This window comes from Trematomus bernacchii, unplaced genomic scaffold, assembly GCF_902827165.1.
Source record: "Trematomus bernacchii unplaced genomic scaffold, fTreBer1.1, whole genome shotgun sequence".
NCBI lineage: Eukaryota > Metazoa > Chordata > Actinopteri > Perciformes > Nototheniidae > Trematomus > Trematomus bernacchii.
In genome coordinates this window covers 2,161,110-2,187,878 of record NW_022987851.1, presented here as the reverse complement: position 1 = coordinate 2,187,878, position 26,769 = coordinate 2,161,110, and the positions used below count along the sequence as shown (strand labels likewise).

Below are 26,769 nucleotides of genomic sequence, written 5' to 3'. Positions count from 1 at the left end.
ACTAAAAAAAGCCTAATGGATAGTCCATTCAGAGGTATTGACCTTGGCTTATAATGACACTGAATGAAAAGGAGAAATCATTAATGTTAGCCTACCTGTGCTGTAACCTACTACTTACTTCTAAGGGGCGTGTAAATAGTTATTAGAAAAACCTGAGAATTAGCACATTAAATGACAGTAGCTATATAAAAAGCTTCCAAATGGTGTAAAAAATTGACATCATGATATTCAAAAGTAGATAATGTAAAAATTCACCCTGTGAGGAACATAAAATATTGAACCTGCCTCCTTTAAAAGCTAAATCTGTATTGGCTTAGGACACACACAAAAATAAAAACACATTTCATTTAGCCGTCATCGTTTCCTCTGCAGAATTTAATTTGTTGCTTGGGTATTTTGTTACAGATCAACAGTATCACTCCATATACAACTACAAGTACAGTATTTTGTACAGTTCATATTCAAATACATAGTTTTCATTGGCTTATTTACAAAACACATTTTTTTATGTACACGTTTTCATGTCAGTGCAACGTCACTTTCTTTCAACAAACACCTTACAAAAAAGTTATTTAAATTAACACGTGTGGTTCAAATCCAACAAAAGTGAACTTAAATAAAAAGAGGCTACAGACACTGACAGACAGCTCAGTAGTAGATTGCACTGCCTTCTGGGGGGGCGGGGCAAGATGGGCGGGGCTTTTGGGGATGGGGAAGGGCTTAAGATATTATTTCCGTAGTTAGCAAAATTGGTGTTTACCCAATTTAAATGTCAAAGTTGAGCTCCGTTGGGCAGAAAATCTTTTAGTTCCTGGATGACAGAATGCTGTTGCTGAAATGAACTTAAACGTTTTATTTGAGATAATACAGTTTAGGCTAAAGGTTTGGTCATTATAGCATCACACAAGTTTAAGGGGATGTTCACAGCCACAAAAGAACTTGACAGCTATTGCACCTTTAAATGAAGCGAACATTAAAAACAGGGTTCTCAAGAGACTAATCCTCAGGAAAGTTTTCCCTTTGAGCCATGTGATGATGTTTAAAACACAGACACAAACTGGACATCCTCTACAGCTCGGTGCAAAGGCAGGTGGGTGGAGGACAAAAAGAGCTGAGCAAGCATACATAAATAGCACTCATCTGTACATTTCCATTTGTTCAACAAACGTACTTGGCAAAGGAAAATAAAGTTTAATTCAGTGACATATATCTCTCCAAAACACATCCATAAAGATGCCTTCTCCTCATAAATACAGCAGCTAAAAACACAGAGAATCATCTTCTGTGACCTCGAAGACAAAGTGGGGAACCGCTGACTGACTGCCGTCTGTTCACAGTGATTAGACCGAGCCCAGCTCAGGAGGAGCTCCACTCGCTGCTACACACCAGACACAAAGCTCCACCGTGACTCAACACTGCAAAACCTTTCAAATCAACCTCCACAGTCACATTAAGAAGCCAAAGCTTCAGATAAAAAGAAGGGACTGCATTTGAACGTAATTGAAACCAGTATTTAGACAGAAAATAAAACGTAATTTTCATGTTGGGTCCATTGTTGAGGGAAGTTTTTACAGATCTGACCAGCTCTTAACAGATTCCACAGGACATGTTTCTTTTGAAGAATAAATGCACATCAAACTGAAAGCATCCGATGGCAGTGGGTTTATGGGGACTGAAGTTTTGGTGAGGCTGCATTCTGTACAGTATGTATCGAGTTGATTTCTAAAGGAATTTAAAAACAAACTAAATTAAGAATGAAATCAACTGCATTTGAAATACATGCTTGCCATCCAATTTAATGGAAGTAAATGATTTGAAGTGCATCAATTAAACACTGTGTCTATGTCCCATGTAATTAGTATCCAATGATGTCACCCTTTCTAGAAATGTTCCAATTACTTTGCAGTTCTATCTCACTTCTTGCAGTTCTATCTCACTTCTTTCACAGGAAATCATTGGCTGTTATTTGTCTACCTTGTCTGGGCAAAGATGGGCAGTGGGCACCTCCCTTCGTTTTCATTGTCTATTACAAGTTTGATATGGGAGATGAAGAATACTAAAAGCACAATAACTACATTTTGACACAAGGCCCCAACACAGCAGGGCCTTAATGTTTGGTATTAATGAAGGTTTTAAAGGTGCACCGAAAACATTGGAAATATATCCAATTGGCTTTGGGGCAATGATGGAGTTGGCCCACTTCAGCTAGATGGTAATCCAGATTTTAAGAGAGGTTTTATGGATATTTTGTTTACCACAAAAGGGCAGGTAAGCATTAACTGCACAACAATATTTCTCATATGGGGCCTTTAAAAAGTCACCCCTGAAAAGGTTTTTTTTGGTGACCTTTGTTGTTTTCACTTGTACTTCCGGATACTGATATGACAATTTGGCGCGGTTACAGGAGCAACTAAGCACAAAAAAGAGGTGAACGAGTCCACCAGAGAGGGTGCTTAACAGACTTCTGGCATTCTGGCGTTAAACGGAAATGTAGTTTACCCATCAAAGTCTGCTGCCAGGTATCGGCGAGAACCTCTACATATGTGATATGATAAATGCCCTCATGTGATATTACTTGTGTTTGTTGGGGTTAAAGACTGCAAGTCTGAAAATGGAAAAAATCTAGGGGTGTGAAGTTAAAAAGAAGTGAGATTGGCCAAACTGTTGATGGTTGAGTTGCACTGTGGGTAATGTAGGCGCCAAGTATGGACAAGAAAATGTAATATGTGGGATAAAAAATAAGATGTTCTGAACTATACATTTGTATCCTTTTTTTATACTGGCCTATGTTGTAGGAGTGCTATGCTAAATCAGTGGAGTAGCATTTTAAGTTACTCTTAAGTTACAAATCCTTTTGTAAGTACAATCAATTGATTCCCAATGTCCCAAATGTTCTGGCTTCTTACTGGAGGGTATATGGACATTAGTATACGAGATGAGTGTCAACAGTTGAGAATGGCAGCAGGTGGAAAGCTCATGTTGCGAGAGTGCTGTTAAGACCAGCCTTGTGTAGCTTTGAGACAAATATCCATTCCTAACCTGAAGTAGCTACTGAAGCCTGCCTTAAGAAAAAAAAAAAAACAATAAAATAAATATTTTATAAAACAACGTATTTGCAGAAAAATTAAACATATACTGTATCTTTAAGTGTGTCTATTTTGAATTCATGGCACCTGTCCTAAATAAACCCAGAGTGATACTTCAAGAGTAGACGATATGGGGACAAACAGATCAACATTGCACAAATCACCACTGATATTTGGCAGCTGTGGAATGGAACACAGTTTGGCAAAAATGCCTAATTTTATGTCCGCATCAGGACCTGTGAGTGTCCTAGAAGAGGGGGAGCTGAAATGTGTGTACCATGACTGTAAAGTTGCATTTTGTGTATTACAATTAATACTGTCACAGATGTTTTAGGGTACAGTTGGCCGACAGACTGCAGGAAGCGTTGAGGTAGCATGTGACTTACCCTAGTGACATTTTTGCAAATAAAACTTTTGAAACTTTTTATAAGCTTGTCATAGTATCACATCAACACCATGTTGAACTGTGGCATCACATTTGACACCGTTTTTTTGAAACTCTTGGCCCTGTTTACACTTGTACGGTGGCTGTATCCATTAGGATAGGGGGCTGCAGTTTCAAAGACGAAACAAAAACACAAATGTGCCAAAACACATGCAAATGAGGAAACATCTATGCCAACTTCAAAACTACTACAATCGCTGCATAATCGAAACGCTGCAAATTTTAAAAAATGAAGCTCAAAGCGCAACGGAAACGGGGACACTAAAAAGTGATGCACACAGTTGGGACCGGAGTGGTTGTTGATGTTCCGACATTATAAAGTTGGCTCTGTTGGCATAGTTAGCCTGTTTGATCATTTTAAGTGTCGCGTCAGTATCCTTGAAATGACTAGGTTAGCTACACTAGCTAGCTAGCAATGATATTATTACCAAATAATATCAGAAGGAATCATGTGATCACATTGATAAAATATGCCAACAAAACCTTCATTTTAGGTAAGTTTCCAGTGACAGTGATTGTTGGCCAACTTTAATCCGAACGTCCACAAGCGCTAAGGTCCCAGCTGTGTGCATCACTTTTTAGTGTCCCAAACGCCCGCTATAAGTAAACGCTGCGCATGTTGGGTCAAGTTGGTGAAGATGTTTCTTCATCTGCATGTGTTTTGGCACATTTGTGTTCTGATCTTTACATTGTTTTTGAAAGTGCTGATGTAGCGCGTTTGCACGTGTCAGCCACCGTACATTTTGGCATTTAAACTGTATCCAATCATTGGCTTTGCACTTACACTTCATTGTTTTCCTTCTACTGGTCAGATATCTAGGCTCAGATCACATGTGGACCCCTGGTGTTTTTTTTTTTCATTCTGACATCAGCGAAATATGCACAATGACAAAGCAACATCACTTCATGACTTGGCCATACTGGCAAACATTCAGAGATGTGTTAGTATGCAAGTATGTGTTACATGTATGTTCTGGCGGGGGTTGAGGAGAAGGGGCGGGGAGGGGGGGTTTGTTTCGTCGGGCTCAGCAAAGTGCGACAGTTTTAGTGCTTTCGCCAGGGCTCCACTGTTGTCTTGACAAACCTTTGCACTGAAATATGTATGCGATCAAGTGTAGAAAGTGCTGAGGCGCATCTCTAAAGACAGAGAGCACAGGACATCCGACTCCAGTCATTAGCAGTTTGAGAGAATTCTTCAGAACGACTGCAGGCGGGAGCAGAGAGCGGGTGTAGTGCCGGATGATGGAAGACGAGGTGTGATCACTGGAGCACACAGTATTTCTTGTAGTCGGACTCAAAGTCTTCATCCATGCTACTGGTGTCGGCCATCTTCTTGCCATCGATCTTTGGCAGGAACTGGGAGTAGTCGACCCCCTGCTGCTCGTAGAAGAGGATGTAGGCCGAGTCGGTGTCGATCTCCTCAGAGTGCACTTCCTGTAGGGAACACAGAGAGAATGTGAGTGATTAGGTTGATTTAACTGTTGTAACAACCCCTTTGACGATTCTGTTAAACCTTACAGGCATATTTTAGATGTGGTGTTGTGTGCATCCACCACTAGATGCCTCTAAAGTCAAGAATTTCCACATGCTCCTTACAGTATATTCAGTTTGCAAAGATTTAGTTTACATTTTAAAACTCTTTATTCTGTCTATCGGTTTGAAAACAGAAATTGCTATGATATTGACTTACAAAAGTCACGGTACCAGACATTTTGTGGTCAATAGCAATACCATTGCAATTCTACTATTCCCTCCCTAATATCTATTTCATATTGCTGGGAAAATGTCTCCATTACAATAACTGTATTTTTTCTAAATCTTTCACCAAGAAACAATTATTTCACAAGATTATAATTTAACGCAATACTTAGTTTTACTTAGTCTCGAGCCCCCGGTACCTAAGGTACCGAAGTATTTGTTCTTGTGACATCCTGACAATTTGCTACCCTGCCTTAAAGGAGCTAAAGTCTGTGGAATATCCCTGAAATGCCAGCTTGTGGGTGGGGGTTAAACAGTGAAATTCCTCTAATTCCAAAATAGTACAAAACAAAAAAAGAGTCTCTTCATAGGCACTGACGGTGGATGTTGTACTATATGTTTGGCCCGGTAATCATGGCAATAGTTAAAATACATCAATGAATAGTATGCTATTAGTTGTGGGAACAGAATATACAGTGTCTTACCTTACAGCTGCTGTCATTGTAACAGTACCATTTATCTTTGGGGTTTTTGGCATATGTCACATAGTGGCCTCCTCCCATGATTCCTGAATGGCACTGACGAGAGAAAGGAGAAATGCATTATAAGAAAAAGCTTATTGAGCGATGCTAAAAATACTCTTTGATACTGTTGATGTGGGATTCTTACAGATATTGCATAGAGGTTGTAGATGGCATCCAGACAAATGTTGTCTCTGTGCTGGAGCAGGGAGTTGTCAGGGTCCATGCTGCTCTCCGTGCTGCAGTCTGAGCCCAGCCCGTTGCTCTCTCCGTTCATCAGGACTACGTCACAGTGGCTGCTGGACGCCTCAGTACCGCATGATGCGTCCAACGCGATCACATCTCCTAAACCTGGAAGACCTGCTGTGCTCCCCTCAGTCTCTGAATGTTCTGCCTCAGGATTAGCGGCTCCATCCAGGCTCTCCTTGCTGTTGGAGAGGCGGTGCCGGCTGCCCAGCTGGGGCAGGCGTAGCCGGCCTGGCCTGCGGCCCCCGCTGCCGCTCTTTGGGCTGCCAGAGGGGCTGCTGGTCCGGCTGAGAGAAGGTGCCGACTTCCTGCTCGAGGCGGGAGAGGCTGTTGGGAAAACCAATAATTAAATACACTTCCTCTGCTGTTAGGCCTCTGTTCTGCTCATCCAGGAATGAGTACTGAACCCGCAAATTAATTCGCGTTTTGGTACTTCAAGCTTCCTTGTCTCAAAGTCAATGGATTCTTTGAAGGATTTTTGGTTAGATTCAATACAAGCTTACACGATTTAAACGTTTGTTTCTATGAGATAAAAAAACGCCAGTAAATACCCCACCGGTGAATATCTGAAGCTTCTATGTGTCTTGAAGTGGCTGGTTGTTAACAAGTGGCTGATTTTGCCCACTCCATGTCTGCACGCGGAACATTAGCTGCCTTTAGCTTAGCGGTGGTGACGTAAAGTTCTAAACAGTCATGTAGTTTGTTTATAGCCTAACCTTTTCGCTAGTTTTTGAATGAGTTTTGGGTTGGATTCCTGAAATAAGGTCTGTGACTAATACAAGCTTAGGAGATTTTGTGTTGATTTGAAGTCATGTGACGGTGATGTAGTTTGTTTATAGCATTATGTTAGCCTTCTACTTCTGGCTATTGCATTTATGCATCAAAAATCATAAAAGTGATGTTAATATGTGGAGGTAATCCTGCTGAATTAAACATGTAAGTATCATCAATGCGTGTTGGCCAAAGATCTTACTTTCTGCAATATTTAAAAATCCAGCGAAAAAATCCCATTGCTTGTAGTCGAAGGAGCCCTTACGACTACTAACTTCCATTGGCCTGTCCATTTAGTTTCACAAGCCATCATGCTCTTTGTCATCAAACACACCATCACAAATGGTCTCTTTAAAAATATGAGCTGCCTCAGTGCATGAGTGGCTTGCCATAACTAAATAATAGTTTTTAACCTGTGGTACCTTTGGGGAGGTTGCAGAAGCCAGCGGGGGCAGAGATGGAGGACAGGTTGTCCTCTCCGACCCTCAGCAGATCCTCGCTCTGGCTGCGGGAGTGAAGGCAGCGCTGCTCCAGGTCTCTGGGGGCCAGGAAGGCGCTGGGGTCAAAACTCTGCCTCGGGAACTTGACAATCTTCTGGGATTTGATCCAACGGCCATTTACAAACTGGAAGCGCTTCAGGTGGACAATCTGGATAAGAGAACATACATCCTTGAACTATTTTCAAGCAGTAAATATTACAAAACATGTAGGGTTCTACTCAAAGTGAGCCAGACGTATGAGTGAGCCACTGACCAGCATGGGCGGCAGCCTCCAGAGGTCCAGCTTCTTAGTGGCCAGCCGGTGCGTCTTGCACTTGGAGCAGTAGTAGAGCTCGTCCTCACCCAGCTCCTCCTCGCTGGTGAAGGCCTTCAGGCAGCTGTCCAAGCTGATGGGCTCAGCCTGGGCCCGACGCGACTGCTCCACACTGCAGTGTTCCTCCACAATCTGCGGAGAGGCCGGTATGGTGAGGATACTGAACAAGGTGAGGCTACATTTTATCTTTATTCTTTTTTTCAAATGCAACTCTTGAATGTCAGAGACTGACTGAAAGAAAAACTGTGCTAGATAAAATAATGTTTCAGAGAAAGTAACTATTACCATTACACTTTTCATTATGATGGGATAAGGAGTCACAAGATAAGTGGCTGATAATGAACAGAATGTGTTCATAAAAAAAGAGCTTCACAGTTAACACACAAAATTGTGTTTTTAACGTTTCATGGGAAATGCCTCGACTGCTTAATTTGAATAATAATCATAATTATAATAATAATAACTGACGTTTATATTGCGCCTTTCATAAACCCAAGGATGCTTAAACGTGTGTGTGTGTGTGTGTGTGTGTGTGTGTGTGTGTGTGTGTGTGTGTGTGTGTGTGTGTGTGTGTGTGTGTGTGTGTGTGTGTGTGGTGTGTGTGTGTGTGTGTGTGTGTGTGTGTGTGTGTGTGTGTGTGTGTGTGTGTGTGTGTGTGTGTGTGTGTGTGTGTGTGTGTGTGTGTGTGTGTGTGTGTGTGTGTGTGTGTGTGTGTGTGTGTGTGTGTGTGTGTGTGTGTGTGTGTGTGTGTGTGTGTGTGTGTGTGTGTGTGTGTGTGTGTGTGTGTGTGTTACCCTCTCCTGGGAGGTCTGGTAGCGGAGGTGCAGGGCGGTTGGGTCCCAGTCCACAGCTATGTAAGCATTTCCTACAGAGGCTCTGTCCTCTGAACACTCTATTGTACAGCCTCGACAGAACCTGGGAAAACAGATATTATGCATTCATTTTGCAGTATTTTATACATTAAATGTTTTATGATAAATGTTTATGTTACATACTTGCTCTAATCAATTCAAATAGGATAATTTCAAATCAAAATCTAGACAAAGTGGTCTTAAACCAGCAGATACATGGTTTGGGTGCCTTACCTGTACCAAGGACACCAGGCACAGGAGGTGCCGTCCTTTCCCACCACCCGTAGAGTGAAGGGGTATTGGTAGCCCATACTGTCGTCACTGCAGGTTAGAAGAAGATCAAATCAATTCAAGTACACTGTTAGTGCAGATGTCAATATTTTGAAACTGCCTTCTGCTTTTTTTCCACAGTTTTATTCATCAATAACCCTTGATTCTTATTGTCTGGATCGGCTCAGGTCATTCCTAATATCTTCACTGCTACAAAAAGTCTGTGACAATTTCCTCTCTGTTATTTAAGTGCTAAGATACTAGCCTTGTATTGTGTTTAGCTAGCTTAGAAATGTAGTATGTGAGTGTAAATATGTAGGTATGTGTGCTCAGATGACAGCATAAAGAAGTGGCAGATTTGTTGGTATGTATATAGAAGACATTTTAAAGATGATTATTTTGGCCTTTTTTTGTAGATAAAGATAGATGGATATGAGAGGGGGAAAAGTTGTATATGCAAGGATGTATTGTTTTTAATATAGCTTTTGTGATGGTGTAGGGTACCTAATGGGAAATGTATATCGCATATTGCATTGTTGGAGGAGAATGGGAATTAGGATATTTATTGCCATCAACTACGCTGTGCAGACGACCTTAAAGGCTTGGAATCTTTAAATCTTAAGTCACATGTGATTTAGTTATATTGGTATCTTTGTCTTCAATCTGTGGAAGGAGGGAATAAATGCCAACCTACATGTAGGTCTGCTGAAAACTAAAACATGTTGGAAGGAAGATGGAGAAGAGGTGTGTTCGTACCAGTCCTGGGCGTGGTTGCTGGCCTCCTGTGGGGGGAGGGGGCTGGCCAGGCGGGACACTTGGATCCAGACGGCGTCGTACAGATCCTTCTTACTGGTGTGGACAGTGCAGGGAACGATGAGCGGCATGCCAAACAGACTGGCGCGGTTCTTCTGAGAGGACAGGAAGTACAGCTCCGTACGCATCTGAAGGGACAACACAAACAGGAAGTTATATCATTTGGCACTTACACAGTATACCTAACATCATTCATCCATTCATTTCTAAATAAACATTATATTTATTGAATCAGTTTGTCCATATACTGTATAGGTCACTCAAAGTAGAAAAACAAACAAGCAGAATATAAGTACAAATAAATCAAGAAGCAGGCCTTGTATGTCTATAATATGAAACCTTTGTTATTTTATAATAATAAAAAAACAACATCCATCCATCATTCATCCATCCATCTTCCTTCCATATGTCCATCTATCCATCCATCCATCCATCCATCCATCTTCCTTCCATATGTCCATCTATCCATCCATCCATCCATCCATCCATCTTCCTTCCATATGTCCATCTATCCATCCATCCATCCATTTTCCATCCATCATCCATCCATCAATACATCCATCCATCCATCTTCCATTCCTCCCTCCATCCATCCATCCATCTATCTTCCATTCCTCCCTCCATCCATCCATCTTCCATTCCTCCCTCCATCTATCCATCCATTCATCCATCTTCCATTCCTCCCTCCATCTATCCATCCATTCATCCATCTTCCATTCCTCCCTCCATCCATCCATCTTCCATTCCTCCCTCCATCCCTCCATCCATCCATCCATCTTCCATTCATCCCTCCATCCATCCATCCATCTTCCATCCCAGCACGCTGCTTTGGTATTCCCACCATCTTTCTGTGCATGGCGATGATGTATCCAATGAAGGGGCTCTCCTGCATGGGTGTTATGTGTCCGTTGGAGACCCCGTTGGCGAAGGGCGTCTCTGGGTTATAGGGCACAACAGTGCTGGGCCCACCGTTGGGGATGAGGACGGGCTTGTTGCCTAGGTCACCGTTAGGAGCCGAGCCGTTGGCTATTGGGGTTTCATCTAGTGAAGGGGAAGAGCGAGGAGGTGAGAAATCTGTGGATTCAGACAGAGAGATGTTCATGAGAGAGCAATGACCGAGGGTGAGGCTCACCTGTCAGCGTGGGGGAGCACAGAGACGTTGGGGAACCTGGCACCGGGATCTCAAACGCACACAGGAAGCCGTTCACAGACAGACGCACCTTGTGGTTGTCCTGAGGAAAGGTCTTGACACAAAGACAGACAGTAGCAGATTAGCATCATGCTCATGCTATGGTTAAACACATTGTTGTGAAACAAGAAAAAAGGAGTGGAAATGGGTTGAAATTGAATAAGACAATACAAACCATATATGTGAAACCTTCTTCCCTTTCTAAGACTATTGTTGCTTTTAACCTGTTAAGCCCTGAGCCTTAAGAAATGACATTCCCAGAACAAATGACCATATCTTCCCTTCTAAAAGTGTTAAATTAATAATCTTTTTTCACAAAGTAATGATAAACCTGTGAGTTGGATGTAGAAAAGTCAGAATCAATATAGATGTTTTTTATTTTAAAGAAAATTCAGATTGAACATAGTAAAAAACTGTAAATTATAGTGTCCGTCCAAAAATTATTTTTTACTTGTAGTGAAAACCACCCTTGGATGATGGGTTAGTAGACTAAAAGCTTTAGGAATCCAAAGTACAACATATAATAAGTACCCTGTATCAAGATTGATGCAAAACAAGTGACATTTGACCTTTTTAGAGAGATTTAGCAAAAAGAAACCACTTCTGGGGTCATTTGGGTGGATTTTCCATATCTCTGGACCCCCTTGCTCGATTTTGAGCCAATAGAATCGAAGGGGGAGTCCCCCACACACACTCATTGTGAAACGAAAAGGTGGGGGCTTTGCGCATGTAATTTTGCATCAGAGTGAACCTATCTCTAGCTTTGACATCTGGAAACGGAAAAGCAGTTTTAATGCTTATGGATTATCAGAAATCATTTCAAAGGGACACAGACACATTGGATTAACCTATGGATTAACTTCAGCAGCGTTTTTATCATTTTAATGCCATTGAAGACCACTTTGGAGAGACTACAGAGCCAAGGTAACCTTGTTAGCATTTTTAGCTACCTAGCGTCACCTGTTTTGATGTCCGTTTTTGCTTATAACGTCGCAAATACGTATAATTCAGTGGTAATGTTGGTGTCAATAGATTCTGTGTCACCTCACAATGTGAAACGATGTGTTGGATGTGGTGAAAAGATAAATAATAAGGTTTTGTGAGTGATTTTCGGTGCAGTAAGGTGTTAGCATTTTTCGCTCGTTGCTAATTCAGAGGCTCAGTGTTAGCATTGTGGGTTTTCTTTAAAAAAAAATAAAAAAAATGATCAGTTAGATGAGTTTCTTCCTGTTACATGAATATAAAACATTCATAGTTTATTAAATGAACATGCCCTCAGACACTGTTTCCTGCAAGATGTTGCGGCAATGCCCCGGTACCGGGGTCTCTCGGGCTTAACAGGTTAATACTAGAGACACACACTGGTCAGGGTTTACTTTTTTTCCACTTGCCCTGAGAGGAGATCAGGTCACATTTGTCTTGCCCCTATCCAAGTAGTTATCCAATAACATAAAAAACGTAATTTAAATGTTGTGTTCATATTTATCTTAGTAAATCAATAGGAACAAGGACAGGACACAGTATGTATTTTATAATATTATTTTGTATCACAATCATTACAGTGGAACATAGAAAACATTATGTTAACTTTGTCTAACTATGTAAATAAGAATGCAACAAACTAAAGTGAACTCCAACAGTCAGAAGGCTAACATCTGTAAAAGCTGCAGTGATGAGAAACCAAGACCCTAGAAGCCATATTCTGCTGTGTAAATAAAGGCATTGAACCGAACTAGTAAGGACATGCTTTATATAGAACAATAGCAATTAGATGAATAATATTTAGAATAATCCAACCAATCTTCTTTATTAAGTACAATACAGCTGCCTTTATGTTTGTGGAAATAATATCAATGATGCAGTTGCCTGCACAGTGGTCAATGAAGCCAAGGTTGGTTGTAAATGAAACTTGATTATTTCACTTGGCTTTATTTGCTCACTGGATTTTGATCTTATTTGCAAGAGTAAAAGAATCTCAAAAGAGTAAATTAAGCTTAGTTGACATCATTGTTCGAAACTGTCTTCAATGCTTGATCTTTCTTTCCTTTTTAATATACTGATGCTTTGCAAACGCAAGTTAGCATGTCATCAGCCCTACATCTTCTGCATCCACCCCAAAACAAAGTATCTATGTTGAATTTTGTTTGTGAAGTGTTTTTTTTTTTTACATAATTTGGGTTAACTGGGCCTTTAATCTGATATCTTAATGTGTTGAAGGACCCTAAACATAATCTTGCTTCCTGCCCTTGAAGTGTTTAAGATGAGGCCTGCAGTGTGATGTTGTACCTTGATGTTGGAGGTGTGGACCTCAGCCAGGAGGATCTGCTCAGGCTTCAGACTGCACAGCTCACTCAGCTGTTTCTTCAGCCCTGTGTACTTCTCATCCATATTCAAGCGCAGGCCATAGCGCACAGGGGTGGAGCCGTCCAGTTTAATGACTGCAAACATAAACACAACATTATACCTTGTTCAGGTTATTTTCAAAGAAGGATACTTTCAGAATCTCCCCTCACCAGTGATCTCCAGATGCATGGAGCTGTCCATGGGCAGGGGCAGGGACAGGAAGTTGAAGGGGTCGAAGCGAGCGCTGATGTGTCCGCACGTCTTGCACTTCACCTGGGACTTGAGCTGACCGTGGAACAGATCCACCACGATGGAGCGGTTCCTGCGCAGGTGGTTCTCCCACGCCTTCAGGGAGCAGGAGCATGGACACACACACAGAACAGTCAGATCACACACGTCCTACCTCAGCAAAAATACCTAATTAAAGTAGAGCTTAGCTGATTCGACTCTTATAATGGACTGCAGAGGAAAGGACAGCTTATTAAATCAATATCTCTCCAATGAGGGGAGTGCTCCACTCTCAATTGAAACGGTAGCATTAAGTGTTCAGAGAGTTGAAATACTAAAGTCATACAGTACTTGGCCTATTCGGTTTTATAGCTTTTACTCCATTTATGTAAACGTAGTTTTATTGATCCAATTGTGGGATTCTTTTTTGTCACAGCAGCATGGAAAACAAGGCATTGCACATGAGTTAAAAATTAAATAAAAAACAAGGTACAAGATTATGGGGCTGAATCTCGGTTTGTTTTTTTCGAATGATCATCAAAACAGATTTAGCTCCATATAAGATATGTACAAATAAATGAATAAGGCTTATTGTAATTATTTAGTTATTGTAACTGTAATTTATAAAAATGTTGCAAATGTAAGATATTGCTTGCTATGTCAAATGGAAAAATAAAAAATATATTGAACCTTCATTATTTTTGAACAGATGCCTTTTCTTTAAATTATCCCCGAAACCTTTGCCTGTGATGGATGTGATTTTTTCCTTCTTTCTATGCAGAGATACGATACTGTGTCCGAAACCGTTACACTACAGTGATTGGAGTAGTATTCCTTTCATTTGTGGACCATAGTAGTTGATCAGCAGTGTCTCTGACCTCAGAGGCCACCTCCCAGTCGGGCCGCCCGTCGCTGTCCTTCAGCTCCACGTAGGGCTTCTCATGGACTCTGTTCAGGTCTTCATGGAGACCGTCCAGCAGGAAGGCCAGCAGCTCCTGGGAGTCCTGCTGCTGGAAGCCGTTAAAGCGCGGGGCGTACTTTGCTATTGTCCACTGGGGAGGAAGCGATGACATCACAACGTTTATTTCAACCAACAAACCCGTTAAAGCCTTTTAAAGACAATTATTAAAATAGCTCCGGTAGCCAGTAGGATCAGCACATACCGTGGTGGTGGTAGTACATTTAATATCATACTTGAGTACAATTTTGAGGTACTTGTACTTTACTTTAGAATTTTCATTTAATGCTACTGTTTACTTCTACTCCACTACATTTTGGAAGCCAATATTATACTTTTTACTCTGCTACATTCATCTGAAAGCTTCTTTACAGATTCAGATTATTAGCTAAAAAAAAACTTAAAAAATCAATCAATTGTACGTTGTACGTTATCTAGCTGCAATACACTATGTCATTTAAATTAGCTCCACCTTTAGCTGCTGTGATGACAAGTGTTAGGGTTAGGGTTCTGTTGCTTCAGAAAATATTTTTTTACAATTGAGTATTTCTACTTTTACTCAAGTATACAATCTGAGTATTGCCTTTAAAACTGCAGAAATGTGAAGGGAAAAAAACTACAATACCTGACCAGACCCAGAACCTAAGTTTAAATCAAACAGATGCTACACTAAATACATACCAACCTGTTATCCCTGTTCGCATTCTTTCAGTGGACCACACACATACAGTCAAACACACATTTACACACTATAGCCACATAAACACCATGAAGATAAACAAACAAAACAACAAATCACATGTAATCAACAAGTATGGAACTGAGACAAAATGATCATCCTTTCAATTAAGCCAAACACGAAATGTATGATAAATTCCTCAATAAATGAGCAACTCCTCAAGCATTAATAACACATTTCTACTGGAAATAAATAGTAAATAATGGCAAACTTAACTTCATGTCTGAAATAACCTTGAATTGTTTATTTACTGTATCTATCCTGCGCTTTCAGACATACTAAATTCCAAGAAAATAGGGTATTCTCTGTCAATGGAGATATCTACTTTCACCCTTGTTTAGTTTCTAGTTCTTACACCTTATCTCTTAGTCTTCATTGTGAACCCACAAGTCTTTCAAATGTCATGTTTTCAGAGCAGTGGTGAAGCTTCTTACCCTGAGTTTGAGCGGTGCGATGTTCTTCTGAGTGCCGCTCCACAGCTCCATCACCAGGTCACCGTAGCACTTGGCCATGTGACCTCGCATCCCGATGGGGTTGGTCCTGTAAACGCACCAACGCGGGCCATTTAGGGTGATAGGTTCAGGATCATGATGGGAACATTCAGACCAGAGTGCTACCTACCTGTTGAGTTCGTACAGGTGTCTCCCTGAGATGAAGTAGTCTGTCAGAGGCTTGGTGTTGCTCACACACTGGATACTGGAGTTCATGAAGCAGGTGTTGCCAAGGTTACTGAGGCCTGTGGCTCCTTTCTCTGTGGGAACTGGGAGGGGAACAAAAGACAAGCTTTCTATACTGACCTCATACTATAAAGTTAAAATTGTTGCTAGAGGGAATCGGAGACAATATTGTTCTATACTATGTTGGCACATGTGAGACAACAAGTGTGTTTGTGTGGGATATGTTTCTGAAACACTAAGAGATATGATGTCTATGTAACCCTTAAAGATAAACATTAATATTAAAACTAACTACGTTAAATACTAATAACAATGGTTAATTGTTTGCACAAACTATGCAGTTAAAGGAATTAAATATATTTGGTTTGAATGGATTATTTTTCCAACCAACAATCGTACGCATACTTTTTTGGCAATCTTTGCTTCTGGATAAATGAAGGGAGGTAGCTTTCTTCCACAGACTGCTGACCTGTATGATTGCGAGTTTGTTATTTTAGCGGCTCTTACATTATCTGTTTAGTAATCCTTTTTTGGGTTCCAGGAGGAATGGCTTTGGATAAAAGCCAAGATTAAGAATGGCGACTGTCAATCAAATGCGAAACATTAGCTCAATTTGTGGAACAAATGATTAAAATGCTATGCAGTCCAGCACAAAAAGGGACACTTGGTCACCCAACTTGCCTCCAACTATATCATACAAAGAGTAGATTTGTGAGGATGGAAAGATGTCCCTTCATATGTATTTTTTGTCTGCACTACAGTTCATATCCACCATTCAGAGCATGTCAATATTTGACAAAAACTAACAATTTCTCATTTACAAAAGCACAATAAGCTCCTCCAGTGTTTTCCAGCTTACCTTTGTGTCTGTCCATTTTACTACTGTTGGCAATGAAAGACATTTCCTCAGGCCAGCTCATGTCTTTGTTCCTGACTGTGGAGGGAAAGAAAGAGATTAAACCAATTCACTCATTGTTTAGAATGACCTTTTATCAATAAGATTGTGTGTTGTTGTAACACTTTTATGCGTCTGAATATATGTTTTTGGCGGGATTTGTAACAGGTAGGTGATTCAAACCTTCAATAACTAGCTGCTGCTCGTCATAAATCTTCAGGCTTTCCAGTGTGTGGTCTTCATCGTCCAAGAGGGTGAGGTAGTTCTGCAGGACAAAGAGAGGAGAAACATACTTTGAATTCATCAGACTATGGAACTATTACTCTTCTGCATCACTGCATTTTAAATGTACCATTACATTTAGTCTTATGAAAGCTGCTGGGCTCCTAATATCCCATTGCTCCTTCCACACTTTGAGTGAGTTGAGTTTATTTTTTCTGGAATTCTACCTGTCCCCTTGTTCGCTTGTGTGGTCATTTGACAACATTTAGATTTAGTTATACGTTTTTTAAGTGTTATAGCGAACATCCAGCCAACATTATTAACTACCTTCATCCTTATGATCAGAATTGATTTAACATATTTGTATTGGTTTTTAACGCTCTTAATGGTCTTGGTCCTAGCTATCAGATTTGCTTTTAACCTATGAACCCTAACTGATTAAAGTAAAAACAAAGATCCACTGTTAGGATTATTATTATTATGGCCCCAAATTGTGGAACATCCCCCATGAATTACATGCAAAAGAGGGGGTGTTAGAAACTTAAAATAAAACCTTTTGGGTTTTATTAAGCACAATATAGCATAAAAAGGGCTATATAAATATATATCTGATATTGCCTAAAATCCATATGTATGAAAGTAACTGTGAAAGCTTGTTGGCCCACCTCACTGTTGTAGAGCCAGAGCCTCATGTCCTCCTCCTTGATGCGCAGTCTCTGGGACAAGTAGAGGTGGATGTCTTTGATAGTGCCCATGCGGCTGAAGCAGCCAGTGTAGGCCAGCATCCTCTTCAGAGGAGCGTTGGGCGAGGGCACGCTTCCTGCTAAGGCGCACAGAAACGACAGGAAAATTCATAAAAACATCATCAGAGCAAATCGGTGTGTTAATATAATTATTTCTTAGCTTCAACAGTGACTTTAAAATCCTTGTGTGATTAAAAAGTCAACTAACATTGTCAATGCACAAGCTTACAGATGCAAACAAGTGATCAATTCCAACAACAGCGTTGTGGTGACTGAGGATTAGTTGTAAGGAAGCAGCAAGAAAGGGCTTTTTTTAATTTTATAATCAATCAGCGCAGACTTGATTGGTCAATCATCTTAGTGAATTTAGTGGACTCAGATTGGATCAAATCAAAGACAAACCAATCAATATCAGTCCTGTTTCTTTCAATTAATATTCATCTAACTGATATTGACTTGAAAATGATTAATAAACTAGTGATTTTAGAGTGTTATGTTTTCAACCTTCACAGATTTGCTTTTCAATGAACCATCCTCTACACTTGTTTGAATGCTCTACTGTTGTCAGGAAGACATTGTGTTGTATTTGACGCATAATTGGATCAATTTGAGATATTTAGCCACATCCCTGAGAGAGGGCTTTAATGGCAGGCAATGACAAGCAGCTGCTCAGACACATTATGAGTCATGATGGAACCCGAAGCTCCACTCGGGACTGAAACCTGATAAGATGACTTGATTTGAAAAAGCGCTCGCATGCTGAGTGCTGATGCCTGATTACCCAGGAGCCTCTTCTTCATTTCATGCTTTGTCATCAGCTTCTTTTAGCAATGAGGCCTTTTCAGTTTATCCATCATATCTTCATATACATCATGCAAAGGGATAAAAACTGGAGTCAAATCAAGCTTGATCGTGCGTGAGTTTACATTATGAAGATAATAGTGACAAAGACTGCACTAAGATAACTTGATATGAAACAACTACATGTACCAAAGGGAAAAAGTTAAATCCTATACAATCATTAACGTGTCAAATCTCAATTATGTTGCTGATGTAATGGCTGCATAATCAAGCACACACTAGGGCTGCACAAAAAAAATACCTATTTGCAATTATTTTGACTGATGTTGCAATTGCGATATGATTCACAATATTGGAGAGAATACATTTCTGATTGGTTAGGCTGGTCGGCTCTGTTGTATTTGGTTAAGAGAAGTCCCGCCCCTAAGCCTATCATACATAATGTGTTGGATCGCTAGCAAATACAAGCGCTAGTGTTACATAGTGATGTAACGAAAGTAAACAAGGGAGTGCAATATTAACACCTATTCAGCCTTAAACAAGCGTTTTTAATATTGCAATTACACTTTGATTGTGCAGCCCTACTACAAACATTGCTGTTTTAGAAATCTTCCAAAATGTTTTTTTTAACAATTAAAATGTAAGATGATGTTTCTTTGTAATTGGCAAACACAAACAAAGTACTTAATCCGACACACTTTATTTTTAACGAGCTACTTGTAAAAAACAGGAGATACCAGTTCAGAAATATAAAGTTTATAAGTTTGAATTATTGATACGATAAATTACTCCTGAACATTTTGTGAAGCAATCTGCAAAAGAGAAAATGTATGTCTTTGATAATTCTTCAGGTGTTCAAAATTGTTAATAAGTGACCTTCCAAAGCCCAAACGTAAATATGAGAGGACAGATATGCCTGACATTATTTTCAAGGCCTAAAGTGTTTCAAATATATTCCTTTTAATAACTTGAAGTTGCTATGATTTGTTGTTTTCTCATGATTAAGAGTGTAGAGCACTTGAACAAGTGTTATCAAAACTAACAATTGAATTGCAAGGTCTGTGAAGATGAAAAACGTTTGAATTATGCAACTTTTAGAGTGATCAGCATTCTTTCCCCTTCATGGGCCATTGGTTCATTCCACTGCCCACTCCAGAGAACTGCTGGATCAGTCCACTGTGGGAGGGTTAAAAGGGGGAGGGGAGGGGGATGCGGGGCGGCTCAATGAAGCATTTGTCGACGGCTTGCTCTGGTCTTGCTGCAGGCTTACGTTACCTCTTGGTGGGGGTAAATACGGTGGGAACATTCGCAGGCTGGTCATACCCATGTTGACCCAGATGTTGGACTGGGGGGAGCGCGTGGCCGGCTGCTGGCGGAGGAAGAGGAGGTACCGAGGGAAGAGCTCCAGCTCTGCACTGCCTGACTTGCTCTCCAGGATAACCTGCAGTGGTGGAGGGGAAACGTTTATACTTTGCCTTCATGGAAACCACAGCTTGATCAGTCTGGAAAAATACGGGTTATTGATCAAGGCTACGTTTACTCCTGTAGATCAGTTCAGAACAGATCAAAAAAAGAAAGTACATTATTGTCTTTATTTGCTGAAAGCGTGGACTCATTATTTGTACCTATTAATACTTATACATTGCCGTATCTATTGTAATATATATATGTTATTTTTTGTAGCACAGTGTGCATTTTTTAAATGTAACTTCTTATGTTTAAATTCATATTTTAAATGTATTTTATTTGATCTTTAATTGGACATTTTACTTTAACTGCTTATGTTTCAATAAATATATTTTTACTTACTTTAACTTAATATGTTAAAAACTATTTGATCTTAAATAGGACATTTTTACTCAAACAGCTTATGTTACAAAACCAAATTCCCCCTGAAATAAAATATTCAGATTTATAGGGACTGAAAGGAACTAAAAAATATATATAGGACACAAAATAAAACACATTCATGTTCTAATATTTCAGAGAAAGAACTTGTAACCACTGTTATTAAACGATGTTCCATAGGTTTTTATTTGAGCCTGATATACAATCTAAGTAAAAAATATATAATTTTCCCTAGATGAATGAAAAACTGTGTGCATTCTTTCTTCTGTAGACTGACTTCCTGTTGCTAACTTCCTGCAAAAAGCATAATAGGGTCCCTGTGAAACTTAAGACACTAGTTGTAATATTCCAGCAGGTCTGAGACGCTGTGATGTTAATGTTGACCAGTGTTGCCTCACATCGAGTGAGGTTCATCAGCTGTTGAGTGTGTGTATGTGTGTGTGTGTGTGTATTCCAGACTGTATTCACTCACCGGCCGCGGCAGGCTGAGGTTGGCCCCGTACCAGTGGTAGAGTGCCCTCCACACCGGCTCTGGCACCGTCTCAAAGTCCCTGCCAGGCACCAGCTGCAGGGAGCGCCTCAGCCGCCCCCCCTCCATGGTTAACGTGGGGGCCTGCAGGGACACAGCACACACATCAGCATTTCTACAAGAAGACAAAAGACCCTCTTCTGCCTGCTTGAATTACAGATAATACACAGAGACAGAATCCTAATGCTGTGCACTGGCTGGCAGCCTGCTATCAGTACAGCATGATGAAGACGTAAGACAGAGTAAAAAGGAAGCACCATCTGGTCCCTGGGAGCCTTCGCCAGCAGGGGAGTAGTGCCTCCTAATTAGGAATCTCAGATCATCTCTGCTGTCTAACAAAGGACACACTGATGTAACCAGCTGGTTGTCAAGATCACAAAAAAATACTGTTTTGAAGACTCACAATGTGTAATGAAGCTAAAATCTCATGACACACTCTTCTTCTATTTTGGTAATACGTTGTCATCTGTTAATCCAATTATTTGTAATCTTTTTTTGATTCATGAAGCGTGGAACACATAATGAGCTCCTAATTACAAGTGTTCTACAAAAGCGTCCCTTTAGCTGAACTCTAATGTATATATCATAACGCTTTCAATACCATTAGTATTTTTAAAGGAAAGTTATTTTTGGAAAGTGAGTGTATGTAAAGCTGGAGACAGGACTTGAGGGCTGATGTGTCATCAAAATAAAAGAGAAATAAATATGGTTATACTTGCATACACTTTTTTCATTCATTCATTATTTCAAGAGAAATAGCTAGCCATAAGTTGCATTTGTTAATTAACTACATAAACATACAGTAACTAGTGAGCTTTAGAGGTATTGTAGATGTTTTTCAAACTTTAAACAGAACCTCAACCATGTTTTCACTCTTCAAGATTAGCTAGGCTAATGGCTAACTGTGTTGTTTTTTCGTACTACTGGTGTATTTGTTAATTAACTAGATAACACACAGAAACTGGGGAGCTTTACAGTAATGTGACTTGCTTTTTACCCATGTTTTTACTCTTTAAGCTGAGCTAGGCTAACTATATTCTGACAAACTCTGCAGTTGATTTCTTGTCTCACTCTCAGGAATAAAGATAACAAATGTATTTCCCAATGAGAAACTATTCCGTTAAATAATTTTTGGGATACATTAATTTGTATTTTTAACATACAGTAGAGTACATTGTACCTACATTGTAGGGCTGTTCGATTTGGAAAGATTATTGCAATTATTTGGACTGATATTGCAATTGCGATACCATTTGCTATATTTGAGAGAAGGATCATTTTTGAAACATTATTCACATTATCATGTTTAAAATACATATATTAATGATCATGGTGTGTCTTTTTCTGTACAGTATCTGTACCAAAACAAGTATTTGTAATAAGTCTGTAAAATACCGTTTTAAATCCAGGACTCTGCAGGACCACAACAAATAATTTAGAATGATATTTTCACATATTTAGCATTTACTTACTGATTATTGCGATTAGGATAACATTTTTGATTAATCCTGCAGCTCTATTCATAACTACACTTTTACTTTCTTCTTCTAATAAATATCCAAGCATCAATCCATCTCCTGCTTTCACCCACACACCCACACATCCACACAAACACCCTTGCCTTCATGGGGTCGGTGTTGACCAGAGGCTGGTTGTCGATGGCTCCGGGTCTCTGTGCTATCAGCTGGGAGGGAAGGTGGCCATTGGCTCCAGAGAAACACTGATTGTTGTTGTCCGACACGTTGTGCTGACGGGCGAAGCAGCTCTCTGTCGCAGAGGGAGTGACCTGGGGGCTCAGGGCTGCTGGGACACAAGGGGGGAGAGCATACATGTACTGTAATGTTTCACTGTAATAGCATTATCTTCACGGCAACAATTAGATTCAGTACAGCAACAGTGAGTGGATAGTCATCAATTGACTGCTCTGAGATTCTCTTTTAATTTGGGCAGAATGCTTGGAAAGAAGCATTTTGTAATGTATACCTGAATCAAATCAGTTTATTTCAGGGCTTAATGGAATACTTAATTGTGATTGCTCAATTTAGATTTTCATTTTTTTCTGGTAGCAGAACGTTGCTAAGGGCGCTCTGATCAAGGGACTTTGTGCAGTCATATCAATCCACAGAAAGAAGTCTGGTCAAATTAATTCCAGCTGTGGCCAAAAAAACATTAGTTTTAGAAAATTCATATTTCTATTTCTGAAGAAATAGAAAGTCTTAACTTTCCCAATTAAAGAAAACAAGATACTAAGAAAACAGCACAAAAGAAGGAAATAGGTCAAAGACACAGGGAGCTGGAGGACAGAGAAATCAGCAGAAGAAGACAGACAGGAAGTAAACACTATAGGGAACTTGGTATGATTTTTTTTTCCTAAGTGCTGACTGACCGATCTCAGTGGCCTCCGAGGAGCTGGACACAGCGTCAAGTGACCTCTCCTCCGTGGGGCTGACGGGGCCGAAGGTTCCCAGTCCTCCCAGTCTGTCCAGTGGGGGGGGCTCTATGGTGGCCGTGGCCATCGGAGTCCGCAGTGAGCTCAGGATGGACGGCTGCTCCACCACGATGCCTTTATGCTCCTGGACAGGGAGACAACAGCAGGGACTGCCCTGTCATTGTTGAAAGTGATATCTGTGATTAATTTGCCGTTGGCTTCAGTGACAGTCACTGCTACTGTCCCAGTGGGATGGTGTTGTGCGAGATGCTGTAATAACCCGGTCTCATAAACTGATATTTATATTAAACAAAACTGTAACACAAACGGGGTCAGTAAAATGTGACACTTAGAGAAATCTGTAAAGAGGAAGCACACTATTTTACTGTGGTGGAAAGTAACTGTTTACTCATGTATTGTACTTAGGTACTTTTTTTGACTTACTTGTACTTCACTCATTTCTATTTTGTGTTTTTACTACACTACATGTATTGCATATTTAACATTTCTTTTTTTACATTTAAAATACACATAATAGTCTTTTTTGGTATTATGCAGTACTACTTTTATTCTTAGTATTTAAAAAAGTAACAAAAATGTGCTAAACTTTGACAAACTACAACAATAAAATCATGAGATGTATTTGTTGATGATAACAACAGAATAATGCTGTTGTAGAATACTGTGGAAAGAGCCATTCTGCATAACAAGTACTTTTTTGCTTGATTCGTTTTACTTATTTTAAAAAGCGAGTCAGGTTCTGTACTTAAGTAACCGTTTCAATTAAAGACTTTTACTTGAAATAATGTATTTTGAGATCATAGTATTTCTACTTTTACTAAAGTAAAGGATCTGAGCACTCCTTCCACCTCTGCTGTTTTTAAAAATAACCTTTTTTTAGGAACTATTTGGAGGGTGCATTTAGAGTACCCAAGATATATAAATATATTATTATTTTTAAAATAATCTTTATTTCCTTTATTTACAAGCTATAGTACCCAGGATAGATGAATAAAAAAAGTATATACATATACTTTTAATTAAGAAGCAACATGGAGTGTGCATTTACAGTACTCAGGTTAATATTATAATTTTTTTTGAAGTATTTGGGAGCTGTTTGGATTGTTCATTTCGAGTACCCATGTTTTTATATATGTACATGTGACATGTCACATATATTTAGAAGAAGAATTGGGAGGGATGAAACAATAGTTACGTATGTAACTACGGTTCTATGAATCCTGGATGACCGCCAGAGGCGGTGCTTAGCACTGAATATCTTCTGTCTCGCGCATGCGCAGGTCGAATATTTATATCAACAAAGTCACATGTGACCTCGTATGACCCCGGAAGGCATAAGTTCCGGTGTTGTCAACAAGTTCAGTCATATGGAATCTTCTCGCGGGAACACGAGATTCCGAGTGACCAAGAACTCTGGCGGTCATCCAGGATTCATAGAACCGTAGTTACATACGTAACTATCGTTCTATTTCATCCTTACTGACCGCCACAGCACTGGATGACTTATATCAACAGAGTCACGAGGAAGTCTGAGTACCTACCCCAGGGGTGGGGAACCTTTTTCCTCTCAAGGGCCATTTCAATTTTTTCAACATCCTCCGAGGGCCGTACAAATGATTGACCTCTGCTTAAAAATACTAAAATCACAGCCCATTCATTTCGCCTTTCTTTCATGCTGTGCAAAGAAAAAGCAACCTCTTAATCCAGATATCTTACCATGACTCATGTATGCATTCACGTGCACGGTTGTGGCATGACCACCAAAACAGAAATATATGGACACAAGATGTGTGCAAATGTATTTAGTTTCCTATCCATGTGGACATGATTTAAGTGAGGGGGGGGACCTAACCTCCTCTAGGGCGGTCCGGGGGCATGCTCCCCCGGGAAGATTTTTTTTTTAAATGTTGAAGTTAAAAGCATCAATCTGGTGCACTTTGAGAGCAACATTAGGAGATCTATGGATACATCTCTCAACATCCATATGAAACAGAACTGTAAGCAGATTTATTTTTCTTTATGGATATTTTACAAATCACTCCCCTTTCAAACTGTATTCTTGTTTATTAATAACAACTTTTTTTTACTGTCATATAGTATTTTATACCCGTTTACTTTATTCTCTTATTTGTTTATAACTATAATGATCATATAAAGATGTGCCTTTACCTCACTGGTTGGTGAAAAAGCTTCTTATATTCGTTAGCATAGCTAGCTAACCAGATGCTAATAACAACAAAGTTATTGACTGTATGATCAGTATGACAGATGAACAGATCGCCACTGGGCTTTCAACTAAAGGCGTGTGGCGTAGTGGGTTAGTGCGTTGGTGTTCGGATCAGGGGGGTCACAGGTTCAAACCCCACTGCAGTCAGCATGTCGTTGTGTCCCTGGGCAAGACACTTCACCCCAAATTGCTCCTGTGGGGATTGCCCACAGTATTGAGTATGTAAGTCGCTTTGGATAAAAGCGTCTAACAAGTAACATGTAATAATAATGTAATAATGAAGACACAGCCACGCAAAAACTGCGGCATGTGTACGGCTCCTTATGGGTACTGCAATTTTTGGAAGTTCCGGAGCGACGTTCTGGTGCTCAGAACTGCACCCCTGTCAGACGAGACATATACCACGTGATGACACGTTAGGCTCGTGTTGTGTTCAAGGACCCTGATCTTGGCCAGGAAAAACAGGCACTCGCTTGTTTAATTTTTTTGCGGTCTAGATTTCTTAAATGTTTTTCTTTTTTACGTGTGTTTATAAATTACCTCGAGGGCCGTACCAAATGGTCTCGCGGGCCGTATACGGCCCGGGGGCCGGAGGTTCCCCACCCCTGACCCACCCTATAGGGATGGCCTAGGTGGACTCTGCAGGAGGACCACACCCAGCGGGTCAGGGGCGGCAACATTCACTCTGTAGTATCTGGCGAATGTGCCACCGTAACACAGAAAGAGCTGTTCAGACTGACGTATGCCTGCGGTAGTCTGGACACAAGCTCTAAGGGCCCGCACCGGGCATAAAAGTCTTGACCTCTCTTCCCCCTCTCCTGATAGGGGGTCAAACCGTGCCAGCTGGATAGGCCGACTAAAATGAGAGCGTGCCAGCACCTTAGGGAGGAACGCTGTATTCGGCCATAAGGTGACACCTGAGCCATCTGAGTTCCACCTCAGACACGACCTGTTCACGGACAAGGCCTGAAGCTTGCTTACACGCTTTGCTGAGGTGATGGCAAGAAGGAAAGCAGTCTTAGCCGAGAGCCACCTCAGTTCTGCCTGTGACAAGGGTTCAAAGGGAGGCGAGCATAGGGCATCCAGCACCAAGGGCAGGTCCCATGTAGGAGCCCTTGGGACGTTCGGGGGGCGAAGCCTCAGAGCTCCCCTTAAGAAGAGGGATACCAGCCTATGGTTCCCCACTGTGTTGTTGTCAACCCTTGCGTGTTGAGCTGATATAGCAGCCACATACACCCTGACGGTAGCGGGACACCGGCCGTCGTCCAGGAGGGACTGCAGGAACTCAAGGATAGTAGGCACCGAGCAATGTACTGGGTCCTCATTTCGCCCTTGGCACCAGTCAGAAAACAGTTTCCACCTGTTTTCGTACTGCCTACGAGTAGATGGTGCCCTTGCATTGAGAAT

General features: G+C 40.6%; 1 protein-coding gene across 6 annotated transcripts in view; it reads right to left on the bottom strand.

The window, feature by feature from the left end:
* Positions 1 to 341: 341 nt before the first annotated feature.
* The window catches only part of usp32 (ubiquitin specific peptidase 32), a 67,455-nt gene continuing 41,027 nt past the window's right edge, over positions 342 to 26,769 (bottom strand). The window contains exons 13-34 of one of the 6 annotated variants that reach the window (XM_034113050.1): positions 23,073 to 23,289; positions 22,308 to 22,489; positions 20,630 to 20,770; positions 19,585 to 19,750; positions 17,431 to 17,588; positions 16,727 to 16,808; positions 16,508 to 16,582; positions 15,593 to 15,731; positions 15,406 to 15,511; positions 14,153 to 14,326; positions 13,217 to 13,391; positions 12,990 to 13,141; positions 10,647 to 10,758; positions 10,356 to 10,555; positions 9,458 to 9,642; positions 8,666 to 8,752; positions 8,375 to 8,495; positions 7,521 to 7,712; positions 7,190 to 7,415; positions 5,899 to 6,323; positions 5,715 to 5,807; positions 342 to 4,965 (exon numbers count right to left, since the gene is read on the bottom strand). In XM_034113050.1, coding sequence (XP_033968941.1) covers positions 4,792 to 4,965; positions 5,715 to 5,807; positions 5,899 to 6,323; positions 7,190 to 7,415; positions 7,521 to 7,712; positions 8,375 to 8,495; positions 8,666 to 8,752; positions 9,458 to 9,642; positions 10,356 to 10,555; positions 10,647 to 10,758; positions 12,990 to 13,141; positions 13,217 to 13,391; positions 14,153 to 14,326; positions 15,406 to 15,511; positions 15,593 to 15,731; positions 16,508 to 16,582; positions 16,727 to 16,808; positions 17,431 to 17,588; positions 19,585 to 19,750; positions 20,630 to 20,770; positions 22,308 to 22,489; positions 23,073 to 23,289 — 3,582 coding nt within the window. In that variant the 3' untranslated portion in view covers positions 342 to 4,791. The remainder of the gene's footprint in view (positions 4,966 to 5,714; positions 5,808 to 5,898; positions 6,324 to 7,189; positions 7,416 to 7,520; positions 7,713 to 8,374; positions 8,496 to 8,665; positions 8,753 to 9,457; positions 9,643 to 10,355; positions 10,556 to 10,646; positions 10,759 to 12,989; positions 13,142 to 13,216; positions 13,392 to 14,152; positions 14,327 to 15,405; positions 15,512 to 15,592; positions 15,732 to 16,507; positions 16,583 to 16,726; positions 16,809 to 17,430; positions 17,589 to 19,584; positions 19,751 to 20,629; positions 20,771 to 22,307; positions 22,490 to 23,072; positions 23,290 to 26,769) is intronic. The other 5 variants (XM_034113052.1, XM_034113055.1, XM_034113051.1 and 2 more) reach the window with 5 other exon arrangements.